Genomic DNA, 18,834 nt, shown 5'->3' with positions numbered 1-18,834 from the left:
ACACACACACACACACACATTCAATAGCTAGTTCTACTTTAAAAATATAGATATAAATAACCTAGGTGCATTCTGCCATGGTCATGTTTAGTTTCATTGTCTTGTTTAGTTTAGTCATGTTTTGCTCTGTCAATGTTTTGCCTGTGTTCTAGTTCATCATTAGTTGCAATGGTCTGATTAGTTTACACCTGTCCCATGTTCCATTAATCACCTGACCTGTGTATCTAAGTCCTCTGTTTCCTCTGTGCAGTGTTATGTGTTAACGTGTATGGTCATTGTGTAGTGTTATTGCATTAAAGTCTATTATTATCGTTCATTCTGCGTCAAGCATCATCCTTGGGATTTAAACTAAACGCACCCCTGACACATACATGAACAACACTCCTTTAGATCCAATTTCTAACATTCTTTAGGTATTTGGTTACTGCATTCAGTAAAGAAATAGCAGCATCCATCTTCACTTAAACAGAAAGGAAACACAGACACTGTCCTGACCACCCATGCACATGATTCAGCAGCCTGCAGGTCATATGTTTCTCAGGCTCCTTGTATTAATCTAAGAACCTACATAGAAACACCCAGCGCTCTTTGAGGCCTGTGGACATGGGCATTCAACCTGACCACAGACTTCATTGGATAGAGTTACTAATAACATTTACTGAATAAAAAACAAGCCATTCATTCATTTGTAGGCCTGTTCACTTATTTAGTGAAGCAGTAGGGTGAATTCAGGAATGTTTTTCACTTTATGTATATGTATATTCACTTTATGATACAATCTAGAGCACAATTAAAATGTATATAAACATTATGTTTAATTTCCAAAAGTTAAAACAACATGTAAAAGTCATTTGGTTCATAAATTATAAAGCTTTATAAAAAGTTATTTTGCAGATCACTGCATATTTTAATAGAGAGACCGTAGATATAAAATTCATATACTTATAGAGATTAATGTTTCTTACAAATGCCTGTATATCATGCCTTAGTTATAATTCAAAAATGTGTCAGGACACATATTTTCCCTACCATCCTCATCCTGGCCAAATCAGGTGCCACATGTCAAATATAGAAACAGGTAAAATGATCATATTTACTCTGTTTTATGAATCTTAAATAATTACAGTGTGACACCCCAACGTTATCTGTTGTTCGACTCCTTGTGCATACAAAAATCTCACTGGATTATTACAATAAATGGCAGAAGTAATGTTTGGAAATGTGAATGATATTTTGTATTGACACTACAGCAAAAGATATAAATAACTTAAGCTTAAATGAAACTTAAAACCATTTTCTTTTGTGAAAATACTAATGTGCGTAAGACTTTTGCAGTACTGTAGCCTATATTGATGTATTTAAACGAGTTTTTTTTTTTCAGCAAGGACACATTAAATTAATCAACGTGACAGTAAAGACATTTACAATGTTAAAAAATAATGCTGACTTTCTATTAATCAAAAATCCAGATTTCTTTTATTAATTTATTTTTTATCACGGTTTCTACAAAAACATTAAGGAGCACAACTGGTTTCAACTGTGAACATAAATTTGTAAATATGCTGCAATTTTTTTTTTCTTTTTTTTTTTTTACAAAACCTACTTTTCTACATCACTGAGAAAAGAGGACCAAGCGAATATCAGGCGTGATCAACTATGTTCTGTTTCTTGACAGCTCTTATTAAAGCAGTGAGGGAGAAAAGATTCTGCTGCCAAGGCAAGTTTTCCCATCATGGCCTAATGACTGGAACATCAGCTGGTGTATTTTCTTAATACTGCCTACAGATCATAGACTGTAAATTAAGCCTTTCTAAGCTTAATTTACTGAGACAACTAAGTAAAACATCTGCAGGTTGATTCCCCTGAAAAGTGTAAACACTGCCTAGTAACATTAGGCCAGCCCGACACTGCAACGTTGGCTCAACCAATGGCGAGAGTTTGAGGTGATTGTGAAATTGCATATTTCTCAAATTATACTAAACTTTGTGGACTTTGTGAGGTCGTAGATTAAGACCAGTATCTATACATTTTATATCGAGTTAACAACATTTACCAAACGATAGTCAAATATGACTTATTTTTATTGTTCATATTTTATTTTTGCTCTCGTCTTACCTCAATCTTCACTTACAGCAGAGACTGCTTGTGCTTGACACTTGACAGGCTGTTGGGCTCATGAATATTAATCGCGTTGACTTGTCTGCGTTGATCTCTTCATTGCGATTTGCTGAAATCAAACAATGACATAACAGCTTGCGTGTTAAATTCCGGCCTGGTAATACTATAAAACATGCCTTTAAACAGTTGTAACTTATTGTACAAGTCAGATAAATTTACTGTGCCTCTTTATGAATTCATATTCATAAAAGAAACAAACAATCTCAGAATTATATAATTATACAGTGATATGGTGTGGTAAATGTAAGGCCTAAAAGCTGACAGACACGTTAATCCATAGGCACCTAAAAAAATAAAAAATAAAGAATACATGAAAAAAGAAAAAAAGAAAATAGTTGGAAATTGACGTAGTTTACGTTTTTTTTTTTTTTTTTTTATTGCAATTGGAAAAAAAAAACTAGTTTACCAGACGTCCAAGAAAAGTTGGTTTTGAAAATATAAGCCTATAAAGCATTTATCAGAATCAATTAAAATCAATAAATAAGCAACACATGGACATACCAGACTCTGAAGGTCAGTTACATAAACCTGGTGTGTAATGGGGATATGATGTCCCAGTTTTCGAAGCTGTTACCAGTTTTGTTGTCCCATAATAATAGTGGGTTAAGGAATAGAATTGGATTGAAGATATTTGACAGTTAGGCCTAAACTGCAGTGCAGCAAACAAAAACAGTGAAGCTTTAAACCCAACCAAAAGAACAGGGCAGGCTACAGCTTTTGATTATAAACCAGCAGCACCTCCTCCTCTGACATATTCTGTACTTAAAATAAATATTAAAAAAAATCATTTTTTTATAATACCACATTCAGAGTTCATCAGTTTATAGTTCAAACGTATTCATGGCTGTAATTTATCGCCACCTTCTGGACAAATGTTGAATCCACAGAAACAACATTTATCGTAATCACGTAAAATAAGATTTTTTTTTCTATGAAAAGAGTGAACATAAAATTAAAGAAGCAATTAATGTTGGAAATGCATCATATTATAGAAAGTCGCTGTAAAATGACTTAAGCTAAATTGTGAAATATTGGTGTATATTATTACAAAATGTAAAAACACAACAGCACAAAATACTGCGTGCTTGAAATCACATGATAAAAGACAAAACTGTGTGACTCAGTTTCAGCCATTGTGACGCTGGAAATCAACTTTAAATCGTAATTAAATGATCTAATCACTGTAAATCATTGAAATCCTAGAAAGGCTTTTATAAACATAAATCAATACAACTATTCAAATAATACAGAGCTTTATTCGGAGCCTTACATAGAGTGCCGCTTAAAATACAAGCATATTCGTGTCCCTATTCTTTATTGTTTCCAAGGGCGATAGTCTGTACTTCAAGTGATACAGAGATGCTTGCTCATGCGCTTTTGTGATAATCCACGGTAATGCGAAGTACGAATCCTACTATAGCGAGGGGGTTATTATAAATATTAATTAGCCTATTTCTGCTTGGTTGCCTCCCTAAAGCGTCCAGTAACGTACCGTATTTACAATTCGCAAACCACACTTTCTTCAAAAAGATAATAGTTAATTCGCCTTCTGACTAGATCCCACCTATCATTGTCTGCCTTTCAACCAATCAGTGAGGCTTATTGGACTAACGTCACACAACGTAGGTAATATTCATGGAAGCCGTCGCCATAGTAGGAATCGTAGTGTGTGTGCGCGCGCGGTTGTCCACCGTGTACCAGTCTGAGCGCACGGCGGATCTCCTCACTTTGACCAGAACCATGGCTTGAATTACACTACCAACTGGCTATACTATTATCTAATGGTGTTCTTTTAACCAACATGCGACGCCCTGCTCTGTTCTACTGACCTGATAAAGAGCCAATAGCCCGGTCGGTTGGGATTAATTTTCTGCGCATCATTTGGACGGCCGTTTCTAGAATGGAGCACATCCGAACACCAAAGGTACTGCTGATGTCCTTTTATGTCCCGACCCGGCATTTAATGATAGCTCTCAATGCAGCATCCATCCTCTTGATTTTTTTCATTTTGAATAGCATATGCTTTGAAAAAAAACGTAATATGTGTTTTCCAAAATAATCTTTTGTAAAATAAATGGTTTGACAGAATAAGCTCAATGATAGGCCACAACGAAGCCCCCATTTTCCTTCATCTATTATAGTGCATTGTAACAAGATCTGAATGGTTCTGCCTGAGCACTACTGATGCACCATGAGAGTCAGCAGATGTCATTTAATTTTAAATAAATACTCTTTAGAATGATGTTTTACTATTTTAATGTAATCAAGGGCAAAATAATCCAGGTTAGGACAAGTAACGTTACATAGATGATCTGGCCCTAGCTAAATTGTGATTGTAATTATTGCACAATAATTAACATGACCTTCTGAGCCATAATATTTTTTTGGTAGGGTAGGATATTCTTTTTTTTAGTTGACAATATATAATGTACATCACAAGGTTGGTAGCATTTTATATAAATTATATTTTATGATTTGTTGTTTTCCAGGTGGAAAATGTGCGCATGTTTGATAAGCTGACCCCCAGGAAGTGTATGGTGGGAACATTATACCTCTCCTCCACTCACACTATATTTGTAGAGAACTCGGAGGCCCGCAAAGAGACCTGGGTAGGAATCGAAACCTTTCCATGCAGACAATCAAGCTTCCTCTTGAAAATGACCCCAGTTGTTTAAACCACAGTGACACAAGTCATCCACTATGTTAACTGGTCTCCTATAAATTGCTAGAACTGCATTTTTTGTCGCCTTATTCTGTTTTTTTTTTTATCTGCTATAAATCGTTTTACATTAAAGATCTCTCTTGCTCTGCTAGATTCTGCACAGTTTGATGAGTAACGTGGAGAGACTCCCGACAAATCCATCAGGAAGCCCTCTCATTATCCGCTGTAAGAACTTCCATGTTTATAGGCTGCTGATCCCACAGGAGAGGGACTGTGCAGATGTGCTGGCTTCCCTCACTCGTCTTTCACATCCAGGTAAAGTGCCTGATGAAGGTCGTGAGACTGAAACGTTGCTAAAAAATATATATTTTTTTGATACTCATTTGCAAGTACTGATAGTGTGCTGGGGTTCCTTGATTTTTTTTTGTACATCCAGGTAAAGTAAAATGCATATTATAAGTAAAAAAGTGCACAGGTACAAAACAGTCACCGTTTCCTTTAAAACGTCACAGAATAGTCGTTGCAGAATGTATATTGGCTTTCATTTATCTTTTAGGGTTTAGTTAGGTATTAAAATTAGGGGGTTTCTAGATTGCCAGCTGTGGTTGCCAGAAATTCATTAAAAAAAATATGGTAAATAGAAACTCACATGACATGACAGATGGCCAGGTCTCAAATGCACAGGGTCACAGACACAGACAAAAGACCATCAGGTAAATGCACTAAAATAAATAAATGTCGGTAATAGAAAATGTGACACAAAACTCCCTGATGTACATTACTAGTGAAAAAAGAAGACAAAATTTGTTAAATAAAATGTAATCATATGTGATGTGTCGCACTGAGACTTCTTGGAATGTTCACCGTAAATAGTTTTTACTTGTTAAAAACCATAAATATGTCAGTTTGTTCACATTTTAAAATGCATATAATGTGATGTTAAGCCATTTACAGTGTTTCCCCGTAACCAATAATCAAGTTTTTACTCTAGCATTTTTACAGTAGTTCTCTATCACTACCATTTTACTAGAAATGGTTTAAACTAGTGTCTTGTCAGCTGTGAGCATCCATTTTGAAGTCATGTAACAAATTTACTCACATATGATTTGGCGAAGCATAGTTAATGATCCGTACATTTTCTTCTGTGAAAATTGAACACTGTAGCTTTTTTGCTAGGACAATGCTAGGTCTTAGCTGTTGCATCACAGTGCATTATGAAATACACCGTCTGTGAAATTTAGGCAACGTCAGAGCACAGATCTAAATAGCTTTGTGAGTTTTGCCCATGGGACCTACACACTCACAAAATTAACTTTTACTTATGTCTCTCTCTCTCTCTCTTTTGCAGAGCGCTATGGAGAGCTTTTTTGCTTCTCTTTTAACCCCAACCTGGATAAAGACTTAAGGGAAAAGGCCTGGGCCTTTATCGACCTGAAGGCCGAATTCATTCGAATGGGAATACCCAGAAACCTCTGGCATGCCACAGCAGCCAATCATGAGCACAGAGTCAGTATGAGCTCAGATGCCTGTTCATCCTCAGGGTCAATAAACATGATTTCCTTTTCCACAAAATTTCAAAGATCAATGTTTGAGTTTTTCGCCTTAAATTATACTGCCAAAAACAATATTAAATGTGATGTGTGGATTTTTTTTTTCTGTTTATGATGTATATGAATACTGAACAAAGGTAGAAGACTATGTACTTAAAAGGATAGGTCGCCCAAAAATCAAAATTCTGTTGTCATTTGCTTAACCTAATGTAGTTTCAAAACTATGACTTACATTCCTCTGTGGATAAAATAAAAGCCATCCAGATTCTCATTGTAATCAAGTTATTGATGGTAACAGCGACACCTCTGATTGGTGAATTTTTCGCCAGGATTATGGGTAATGCAGTTCTTCAATGGAGGTTTGGCTAGTAAACAATTTTGTAAAAAATTAAATTGAAATCACATGAAAATGCGTCTTCTGCAAAAGCATGAATCATTGCTTAGCAAGTTTAGAGCTGATGGTTTTACAGAGCAATATTTTGATAAAAAATTAATTGATGTATCTTGTATAATAAGCACAGGAATGTTTCTTACTAAAGTAAACAGGGCCGCTGTTGAACTTAAGAATGTAGAACAATAGTTGTAATCTAAATATTTTGATTGGCAGTTGTGTGACACTTACCCGTCGGAGCTGTATGTGCCTAAGTCAGTCTCTCCTGCTGTCATTGTGGGCAGTGCCAAGTTCCGGAGTCGAGGACGTCTTCCTGTTCTCTCCTATTACCACAGAGACTCCAGTGTAAGTGCAAAAATAATGATACTCCTTTAAACTCAAGAGTAACCCTTTGCTGGCTTTTACTTTTTATACTTAATATGTTATATGTTGTCTTCACTTCCCCACTTTTTAAATTCTCTCACCATTGCTTTTCTAGGCATCAATCTGTCGGAGCAGTCAGCCTCTTTCTGGTTTCAGTGCACGCTCCTCAGACGATGAGCAGATGCTGCAGGCCATCATGAAGTCAAACCCTGTCAGCGAGTTCATGTATGTGGTGGACACAAGGCCAAAGGTGAGAGATTAGAAACGCACACACACACAAAAAGGTTGGACAAGCTGTTGAGATTTAGATGGGGTAGTTTGGAAGTTTTCTTATCTATCTGTCTGTCTGTTTATACGCAACCATTCAAAAGTTTGGGGTGGCTAAGATTTTTTTTGAAAATAAGTCTTTTAGGTTTACAAATGGTGCATTTATTTGATCAGTAAAAACAGTTACATTTTGACATATTATTACAATTTAAAACAATTGTTTTGTATTTGCATATAAAAAAATATTTTAATGATGACTGGGTGATCAAGTTACATTTCTTAGTAAATCACAGTTGAAAACGGTTGTGCTGCTTAATATTTTTTTGTGGAAACTGTGAGGCATTTATTTGATGAATAGAAAGTTTAAAAGACAGCATTTATTTAAAATATAAATCTTTTGTAACAATGTGAACGTTTTTTACTATTACTATTGATCCAATTAAATGCATTGTTGCTGAATAAAAGTATTCATTTCTTTTTTTGTTAATCTAACTGACCCCAATCTTTTGTTGGCTTTATATATATATTATATATATATATATATATATATATATATATATATATATATATATATATATATATATATATATATGTGCTTTGCATTTTTGCATAGTGACAATTTCATGACATTTAAGCACCGCCACCCCCCCCCCCTTTATTTTTCGTTGTAATGTACTATGCTATAATGTACCTTACCATAACTATACCAGTATGCCATAATGTACCATAGTGTAAATTAGAGGTCGACCGATTCATCGGTTTTGCCGATTAATCGGCACCGATAGTTGATTGGTGGAACTATCGTTATCGGCAAAAATACTTACTGATAGTTTTTCCTGGTTGCGTCCGTTGCTGGAGCGGCTGAGAAGCGCGCGCTGTCATTCATTACACAGTAAGAGAGAGCTGAGAAGGCTCTGCTGGCATCATGCAGTACAAGAGCGGCCTCTAGAGGTGTAATACAAACTATCGCTGATGCCTCGTGTTGTTTATTTCCACACGTGATTCTGCGTGCTGCACTGAGAGCACACGCTGCGTGGAGAGCGCTCAGATGCGCGTTTAAACCACCAACAGCTAAAAGGTATTTTTTCATATCATTATAAAGCGATTAATTTGTTGACTAAATGCTGCATTAGTAGAGAAAGAACAGCACAACAGTTTGTTTGTTTGCCTTCGAGGCTGAGAGGACGCTAACATTAGTACCAGTACCTCAAGTGGTTAAAACACTGACAAAAATAAACTAAGTCCGAACCGAATGCATATTTAAAGCTAGAGACGTAAGATAGCAAACTGATATGTTCATACAGCCGACAGAAACATAAATCAGAAAAGCATTCGATTTCGGTTATTTTTTCATCATCACTTTAATATGTATTTTGTTATTTTGATTAGATAATCATCAAGTGTTTATAAAATAGAAGCAAAAGTGTGAGACTATACATGTAATATTTATGTCATTTCAATGCTCTGGCGTTGTAGATATTTAAAGTTGGCCATCTTTAAGCATGACTGTTTGGATTTATATGAAATGATAACACTTACAATAAAATTACATATGTAACATTAACTATGGTTAATAACTGCTGTATAAGGATTGTTCATTGTTTGTTTGTTAATTAACATGTACTAATACATTTTTAAATTAAGGTTTTTATTTGTTTACCATTTGTTAACCATCAAACTAACATGAATGATCAAGGTGCAATTTGTTATGAAACTATCGGTTCATTAATCGGTTATCGGCAAGTATGGCCCAACCTAGCTATCGTTATCGGTAAAATCCACTATCGGTCGACCTCTAGTGTAAATAATCCAAAATACTAACAGTATTGTGAGTTTGAAACGCTGTTTGTAACTGTTTTCAGCTGAATGCCGTGGCTAATCGTGCTGCTGGGAAGGGCTATGAGAATGAGGACCACTACACTAACATAAAACTGCAGTTCATTGGCATAGAAAACATCCATGTCATGAGGAACAGCCAACAGAAGCTTATAGATGGTAGGCAGATTAATCATTATTACTCCTGTACCAGCAGTGATCACTTCCTATCCATATGGAAATGCACCTTTTCTGTCTATTTGTTGCAGTTGGTGATCTCGTGGCTCCCACCATGAGTGATTTCCTCTGGGGTCTAGAGAACTCTGGGTGGCTAAAACACATCAAAGCTGTACTAGATGCTGGAGTCTTCATTGCAAAGGCAATACTTTTTTAGAAAGTTTTAAAGATGATTTAGTACCCAAGTAGAAAACCTAAGTTTGAAAAGCATGTGATTGACATAATCACATATGTATTATTCTGTTCATGTGTGTCCACAGGCAGTGGCGGAGGATGGAGTGAGTGTCCTGGTGCACTGTTCAGACGGGTGGGACAGAACCGCTCAGGCCTGTTCGGTGGCTAGTGTGCTACTAGATTCATACTACAGAACTATCAAGGGACTGATGGTAATAACTTTGATTGATACATTTTGCTTTGCTTCGCAAAAAATGCTGGTCTAACATCATCTATAAAAACAAAATTTGTATCTTTTTTTTTTTTTTTTTCAGTATTTAAACACGTCTTCTTCCTTATAGGTTCTGATTGAAAAGGACTGGGTGTCATTTGGACACAAGTTTTCCCACAGGTTTGTTTTTTTATTTCAATTTACAACAGCTTTCTGTGAATCTCTTCTACAGTGTTTGTTGTACATGGATGACATGCAAAACCAGAAAGGTCTCATTACTCAATCCATAACAGATACTGTGACAAAACCATCAGTCATACAGTATACAGTGTTAGACTGTGTGTCTCTAAGCTTTAGGTGAGCCACTACAATCTAAGCATGAAATGCTACAGTTTACCAAAAAATGGAAATTTTCTTATGAAACAAAGGAGAAATTTTCAAGAATGTTCAAACTGTTTTTTCCCCCATATAGCAAAAGCTCACAGTGACCATAGGTATAATTTAAGTGGTCCATACAACTCCAACATATTACAAGTCTTCTGAAGTCATACGATCACAAGTTACTTAATGATTTAAAGTAGTTTGCATACATGCATATTCAAACTTGGCATGTCTTGGTGTGATGTCACTGACACCAAACACTGCTAGTCCTTTCTTGTTTTGTAATATGACACATCGAACTGAAATATGCAAAAGTGCAAATGAAATCTGAGAATAGAAAGGTTTGGAATAAATGAGGGTAAAGGATGACAGAATTTTTGGAAGGTGAACTATATCATTACTTCTACTATTTCATCTACTACATAATTACATTTCATCTTCATTTATTAATAAAATCAGTTGCAAATCGTCTACAGTGGACTATCTAAATATTCTAATAACTATAACTTTGCAGGTAACTAACTCTCATTAATTTTCAACTACATGTCAACTAACTCTCATTAGTGTATTAATAGATTGTCAGTTAGGGTTTGGGTTAGTAGAATAAGTTGATTTGTACTTGCAAAGTTACTTCTAGTCAGTAGAATGTCTTAAGTGAACTGTCGTAAAAAAGTGTTACCATAAAATCTTCATTCAGGTACGCTCATCTTGACGGTGACCCTAAGGAGGTTTCCCCAGTTATGGACCAGTTTCTGGAGTGTGTGTGGCAGTTGATGCAGCAGTTCCCTTGTGCGTTTGAGTTCAATGAGCGATTTCTCATACAGCTACACACACACATCTACTCCTGCCAGTACGGGAACTTCATTGGCAATTGCCAGAAAGAAAGGAAAGACTTGAGGTAAGAAACCCAACTACATTTTGCCACTTTTTTTCATGGATATGGATAGTGGAAAGGGAAGGGGGTGAACAGAATCAGCAGAATTTGCCAGACTTGTACTCGCTCCAGCTGCATGAGCACTTGCAGACTTGCAACATGTGATAGCATGTAGGATAACTGCTAGGTCACTGCTTTGACAGAAATATGTGTTTGAACTGGGATGTGTTAGATGTACTAGGATAGATAGCCCACAGTCTGTTTACTGGCAAATTGGCCAAAAATGGCAGGATCTAAACCGATGCTATTGCTACGTAACTTTTGTGAGTCCAGGTGCACAGGTTTTTATGAACGGGCCACATGGTGCCGGGTTGATTTTATGACAGCTCTTAATAGCCCAGACACAACAAACCAAGATCAAAGAACTAGTAGGGACAAAAGCTGATTGTGGTGTCAACTCATGTTGCTTGCGTCTGGACCAAAAACTTGTTTGAACACACTGCAAAGACTACAGACAATGTCCAACCACTATGTACGTACTGCATCAGCATGAGAGGAAATACCTCTCCATACCAGCAGGTGGCAGTGGTCAGTATTTGTCATTCAAAATGGGAAACCAGAAGAGCTAGGACTATGGCTATACACAAACCATAAAAAAATGCTGCGTCCGAAATCATGTATTACGTGATGCCTCATTGCTATTCACAACTCCTCTCCTGTGATATCATGGGATGCTAAAGTGTCCATCAGATATACACTTCAGAACCTGGAAGTAGTACCCTGCTTATCCATCTTAAACCAGAATAAATTCCATGTTGGTCCAGGCTGGTTTATGCTGTTGGGGCTGGTATAGTGCTAATCCAGCTGGTGGACCAGCATAGCCATACTGTTCTCCAGCAAAACTGAGCTGGTGTAGCTGAGGACCAGCAAATATTTGTTTTTCTTCTCGTATGAGAATGAAATGGCTCGTTTCTACCGAGCGGTACAGTACAGCACAGTACGATTCGGGATGGTAAGCCATGATCCGGCTTGCGTTTCCACCACCAGCGGTACCCTTATTTAATAGGCGTGGTGTAGCAATCCACGTCATTCTCGCGCGAAGAAGAAAGCGACACAGTGAACAACAATGGAGGACATACAGCAAATCTTGTTCTTGCTTCTTGGCATGTGGCTTTTTGTCACAAGAAGAAGACAAGCTTTGTTTGAGCAAAGGCTGCAGGCTGCAAGGAAAAAGCACGCACAAGTGACGATTCTCTGTCAACCAATCAACGTTCTGCAGTGACTCTAGCTCCACCCTTTAGTACCGGACTACTGTGCTAGGTACCCCAACGGAGGGGTCCCAAATAAGTGGTACGGTTCAGAATTAGGGTACCATTCACAATTTCTGACAATGGAAATGGCAAAAATTGCGTACCAAACTGAACTGTACTGTACCGGTGGAAACGAGGCATAAGCTGGAACAGCCAATAAGAGTGATCACAGATGGGCACCGCTAATTCAGCTTGCTCATTCGACCTGAAAACCAGCTAGTACCAACGGTGTACAACACCCCGAAAAACTAGGCCAGATGTCTGCATGGCGTGGAGGCCTGTCTGAGAACTATGGTTCATTGCTTTACATGTTTAGATTCTTTTCCTGTCTGAGTGGCCAGTACTTGGCAGAATAAGCTGCAAAGCGGACTAGACAAACATGCCAATACTTCTTCAAAAAAGGGTTAGTTCAAGAGTTCAATATCCAAAAGACTTTACTGATGACAATAGAGTTTAGACTGAACATTCATTTAAAATTTGTTTATATGTATGAATGTTTAAGTTGTAACCAACTACAGCAATAAAAAAACTGAGGTTGAGATTCGATTCTATGTCAAGGGCTTACCAAAAAATCGAGTTTCAAACAAAAGGTAATCTAACTGTTGGATCAGCTTGGTTTCATTACCTTAATGTGCTAGTTTACTCATTCAATCTCCCTCTTTGTACACTATGCAGGTTACAAGAGCGAACACACTCTTTGTGGCCGCACCTGTGGGAGAACAGGGCCGAATACACAAACCCTCTGTACAGGATAGACCACAGCCAGACACAGGGTGTTCTGAAACCTCTCACCACTGCCTACTGCTTCAAGTAAGTCAACCCAATTTGAATGTCCCTGATGCCTTTAAATGATCCTTTAACCTTCCTTCACGACGTACAATAGTCGTGCTTCCTTCTGAATTGGCTCAGAGATGACAAAGGCCCATACTGTAAGAATGGGAACGTGAAAAATGAAACCATATTGGACACAAAATGGCTTGCAGTGACACCTTTGAATTTCTTTAAATAAGAGTTAAAGGTGGGGGAAAAACCATACACCAAGGCACTTTCGTGGACTTTAAAAAAAGTACTAGGGTGGTTTGTCCCTTTTAATGATTTAATTTAGGTTAATCCAATCTTAAGATATCTATATGCTTAACAGTTGAATAAATAACCTCTCGTGTAAGCCTCGTCGAGTGAATTCAGGAAGTGTCAAGGTTACTTGGTAAAAACAAGAGTTACTTGGTAAAAACAGTGTAGAACAAAGCTATTGTTATGCTAACATAACAATATAATGCTAACCATTTTATTACACTTATCACTGGTAAAATAGACTTTAGACCAGGGGTGTCAAACATACGGCCCAATCCGGCCCAGGGGATGATTTGAACCCTAATAGAAAATAGAGATGCACTGGTTGACTGGCCATAAATGGGAACTGTTTTAAGTTTTATTTTGGCGGATATCTATTCCGTATGGAAGCCCGTTTCCGCCACGTTGAGTAAAAAAAAAAAGATTCTTTAAGTCATAATAATGAGAAAGTTTCTCATAATAATGACTTAATATCTCATAATAATGAGAAAGTTTCTCATAATAATGAGAAACTTTCTCGTAATAATGACTTAACATCTCAAAATAATGAGAAACTTTCTCGTAATTATGACTTAAACATCTCGTAATAATGAGAAACTTTCTCGTAATAATGACTTAACATCTCGTAATAATGAGAAACTTTCTCATAATAATGACTTAACATCTCGTAATAATGAGAAACTTTCTCGAAATAATGACTTAACATCTCGTAATAATGAGAAACTTTCTCATAATAATGACTTAACATCTCGTAATAATGAGAAACTTTCTCATAATAATGACTTAACATCTCGTAATAATGAGAAACTTTCTCATAATAATGACTTAACATCTCATAATAATGAGAAACTTTCTCGTAATAATGACTTAACATCTCGTAATAATGAGAAACTTTCTCATAATAATGACTTAACATCTCGTAATAATGAGAAACTTTCTCATAATAATGACTTAACATCTCATAATAATGAGAAACTTTCTCGTAATAATGACTTATTTTCTCGCACTTCTACGCATGCGCAAAGCAGCGGAGCAGAAAGGCGTGCCACGCTATAGCGACATCCCCTGGTTAAAGCCGTGTAAATGCATCACAGCAAACTTGGCACGCTCTGCAGTGAATAACATTAATGATAAATGATCAGTATACGAGACGGGCTTCCATAGCTAGATAGTCTTTTATTCATTTGTAATATTCATTTGTATTTTTGTGTAGGCCCTATGAACAAGCAGCAGAAGGGTGATCCATGGATTTCAAATAGACGGAGGAATGATAAGACAGCACACCTTTCCAAATCTGTTTAAGAACACTTATCTGGAAATCTGTGTAAGGGTCCGTTCATACAGAACGCGCTATTTCATTGCTTTTCTAAGCATATGCGCACTAGACGGACTTATATGCATATGCTCGCTCTTCTGCAGCGTCTCGCGCATGACACGGCGTTCTAAAAACGCGGCGCTCAATTGAAAAGAAGTTCAGCTTTTAAAAACACGTCTCGACCTTGCGTTTCCTCCCCATTTCACTGCCCACTTATGTGTAAATGTCCCATAAACATCTTAAAGGTGATTTCTGTATTGATATCTTCCAGATGAACCTGCACATCAAATATCCTAGCATCTGCAAAATACGTGTTATATTAACACACATACCCACATATTTTATGAAGATGTTACACTTAAACTTGACGAATAAATGTAATATTCCAACTTTAATCTGATAGTTTTTTAAATTCATGTAACAATTTCCATCGGTGTGCATCAGCAGGCGTCCTTCGTTACCATGGTAACCGTCCTGCTTCTGCATTCCACTTAGGCCTACTGATGATGTTATTTAATTATACTACAGATTGCACTTAGTAGATCTTAGTAGATTTTAATGAAAACAACTGTTTTGCAGAGCGTGCCAAGTTTGCTGTGATGCATTTACACGACTTTGACCAGCGGATGTCGCTAGTGCGGCACGCCCTTCTGCTCCGCTGCTTTGCGCGTGCGTAGAAGTGCGAGAAAATAAGTCATTATTATGAGAAAGTTTCTCATTATTATGAGATGTTAAGTCATTATTTCGAGAAAGTTTCTCATTATTACGAGATGTTAAGTCATTATTACGAGAAAGTTTCTCATTATTACGAGATGTTAAGTCATTATTATGAGAAAGTTTCTCATTATTACGAGATGTTAAGTCATTATTACGAGAAAGTTTCTCATTATTACAAGAAAGGTTCTCATTATTACGAGATGTTAAGTCATTATTATAAGAAAGTTTCTCATTATTACAAGAAAGTTTCTCATTATTACGAGATGTTAAGTCATTATTACGAGAAAGTTTCTCATTATTACGAGATGTTAAGTCATTATTATGAGAAAGTTTCTCATTATTACGAGATGTTAAGTCATTATTATGAGAAAGTTTCTCATTATTACAAGAAAGTTTCTCATTATTACGAGATGTTAAGTCATTATTATGAGAAAGTTTCTCATTATTACGAGATGTTAAGTCATTATTATGAGAAAGTTTCTCATTATTATGACTTAAAGAATCTTTTTTTTTTACTCAATGTGGCGGAAACGGGCTTCCATAATTCCGGACTTGCACACAAACAGCTTTACAAACATTTCCCAAAATGTCATTTGTGTGGGAATATTATTTTAAGTCTGTAAACAGGCACAGCAAGCTCACTGTTTGCGAAATATGGGAAGAAAAATATAAATATTGAAATAGGGGTAGGGGATAGATCAGAATAGATGGCCTCTTACCTTCGTAAAATGTTGTGTTTTTAAGCAGCCCTGCTTTGTGTAAAGCGGTAAATAAGGAAACGCTATACTGCTGCTGTTATAGCGCCACCTACTGTCAGAGAGAATTTTCATTTTCATTCAGTCCATCTGCTGTTTTTGTTTGTGCAGGTGACTTTTAGCATAACTATAGCATAATTTTCACAAAAGTCAGACCAATCTGTTTTTGCTTTAAATCTTGAAATTATACATTTTATATATATATGATTTAAATAAATAAATAAAAAACGTTTATGCTACATGTGTGTAGCATCTTATGTTTGCATCATGATTAAAATGGTAGTAGTTGCCTCTAATTTTAAATGGCTGGCTACATCTATGTTTTGTTTAAGGCCAGTTTGGCCTGTTATAGAGCAAATAAAAATAGAGTAGATGCTTTTTTCTGCTCTGCAAAAGCAAATTCTCTTTGTAAAAACTTCCAAAGGATGAGGATGTGAAGAGTCGGTGGTTAAAATTACCACAATGAAACAACGGCAGTATAACCTTTTGACAATTGCCTCTCAAATCTTTGCGAGGTCTAAATATTTTTTTTGAAAACAAATAAAAATGTCAAAAGCATAACTTAAAGGGATAGTTAACCCAAAATTAAAAAAATCCTGGCATCATTTACTCACCCTCAAGTTGTTCTAAACCTGTGTGAATTGCTGAACACAAAGGAAGATATTTTGAAGAACGTTGGTAACCAAACAGTTGATGGGCCCATTGACTTCCATAGTAGGAAAAAAAAAATACTATGGAAGTCAATTGGCCCGATCAACTGTTTGGTTACTGACTTTCTTCAAAATATCTTTTTTTGTGTTCAGCAGAAGAAAGAAATTAATTCTGGTTCATTAACCATTTTATTACCATCCTAAATGCATTGTTCTTTGCAAAGTGAATAAATGGGTTTGTTGAGTAACACTGTGCAATAGAGGATTAATCAACTGGAAATGATGTTCTAGGTTTTGGAAGGGGATGTACGGCCGTGCAGAGAAAAGTGTGACTTCACAGTCTCCAGCCGATTGCCTGAACGCAGTAAGGGAGGAGTCACAACAATTGGAGGAGGAGCTTAGCACCCACCAGGAGGTACCACGGGAGACGGACGCTGGACAAGGCATACAGATGCATGCATAAATATCACATAATATGTATCATAAGCATTTGAAAACACATCGCCCTCTCTGGGATGGGATTCATTCTGACACTACACATTACAGTATGCTGCACTGCGGCTGACTGACTTTGACCTCTTCAAATTTGCTTACCTAAACAGAGAATTGTCGAGCTGAAGGAGAAAACTTCAGGGGAGAGGAAGACCAAGAAGTTGTCTGAACGGGCCCGCCGTCCAATTCCAAGCGAGGGTGAACTCGGCAGCCCACTGGACTATTTCACCACACCGAGAAGCGAGAAACACACTCCTCCTTTCACACTGCCACTAGAGCTAGCAGCCCAACCTAAGAGCGGTGACCCCGATGACCTTTCAACCTGCAGCGATTTTGAGTCGGGCGTGGCTGACCTCAGTAGCCACTCCTCCAGTGCTGGAGACGACGCTAAGGACCCCGATTAGGATAAGGTGTTCAAAACAAACGCCTGAACTAAAACAGAACTGGTGACAATGAGGGATAAAAGCACAGTAACCAGTATCAAACAGGGAACTATGTTGTATTTTTAATGTTATTTAAATTTTAATTTTTAAATCTGTGTGTGAATTTATATTTAATTATGTGCACAATATCCAAGATGGTCTGGCAATAAGACCTTATTTCATTATAGTAAAGTTATTTCTTGTGTAATGTTTTTAAGTTTTGGGTTTGGGTTATTTTATTTCCATAACTATGTACGGAACAGCATATTACCATACTACTCATACTAATACACAGAACATATATCAGATATCCAGAATACATACATTTTGCCAAAATACACACGGCTTAAAATACTGTGTCCCACAAAGCAATGCATGAACTGGAATATCTGCATTTTTTAATCAGCGTTCTTGATTACCAATAGGTTTTTTTATTATTTGTTTGAGAAATATGACTGTTTTATTTGAACGTATGCTAGATGACTGTAGAGTAACATTCTATTGTTTGAAATATATAGCATTTTATAATGCTTTCTAATTTCACATACTATATACAGCAGGAAGAGTATGCTAGGATTCCATTCCAAACATAGCCCATATCCTCATGAAATTTGGTCCGTACCTATCAAGACCATCAGATTCCCACCTGTGTGTTTCGTTTGTATTCAAAGGAACTCTTAAATAGAAATTGTGAGAATTTGCTGTATATGTGAAAACAAGAACTGTATGTCACCCACACTACATTTACTTCCCATTACAGTAACTGTAGGCATACTCTGACACATAGACAATCAATCCCTCACACATCCACATGATTAACTTTTCAGCTATACCAGTAGGTTTTGTCTGGAACATATGAATATAGGGCAAAACATGCTCTCAATAAAATGTTTGACAAACAGCAAAGAAAATTACAGCATATCTGGAGCCAATTTTTACTGAGAATGCTTGTGGTGTATCGCGTGTATCTGGGTACTCAAGTTACTGTCGTTCTTTGAT

The 18,834-nt window shown here is 36.7% G+C and overlaps 1 protein-coding gene across 2 annotated transcripts; it reads left to right on the top strand.

The window, feature by feature from the left end:
- The first annotated feature begins 3,793 nt into the window (after positions 1–3,793).
- mtmr7b (myotubularin related protein 7b) lies at positions 3,794–18,738 on the top strand. 2 transcript variants are annotated; one of them, XM_081362092.1, is made up of 14 exons: positions 3,794–4,102; positions 4,668–4,787; positions 4,993–5,155; positions 6,189–6,346; positions 6,998–7,126; positions 7,260–7,394; positions 9,274–9,406; positions 9,496–9,605; positions 9,724–9,849; positions 9,979–10,028; positions 10,927–11,127; positions 13,089–13,223; positions 17,213–17,364; positions 17,524–18,738. In XM_081362092.1, exons 1-14 carry the CDS (start codon positions 4,079–4,081, stop codon positions 17,580–17,582), a joined length of 1,695 nt encoding a protein of 564 aa, XP_081218218.1. In that variant the 5' UTR covers positions 3,794–4,078; the 3' UTR covers positions 17,583–18,738. The 2 variants fall into 2 exon arrangements, with proteins under 2 accessions (XP_081218218.1, XP_081218217.1); XM_081362091.1 differs by having other exon boundaries at positions 3,834–4,102; positions 17,213–17,336.
- Positions 18,739–18,834: the final 96 nt, after the last annotated feature.

Source organism: Scardinius erythrophthalmus (assembly GCF_964197995.2).
Source record: "Scardinius erythrophthalmus genome assembly, chromosome: 3".
NCBI classification, from domain to species: Eukaryota; Metazoa; Chordata; class Actinopteri; order Cypriniformes; family Leuciscidae; genus Scardinius; species Scardinius erythrophthalmus.
This window is presented reverse-complemented; position numbering and strand designations above follow the sequence as displayed.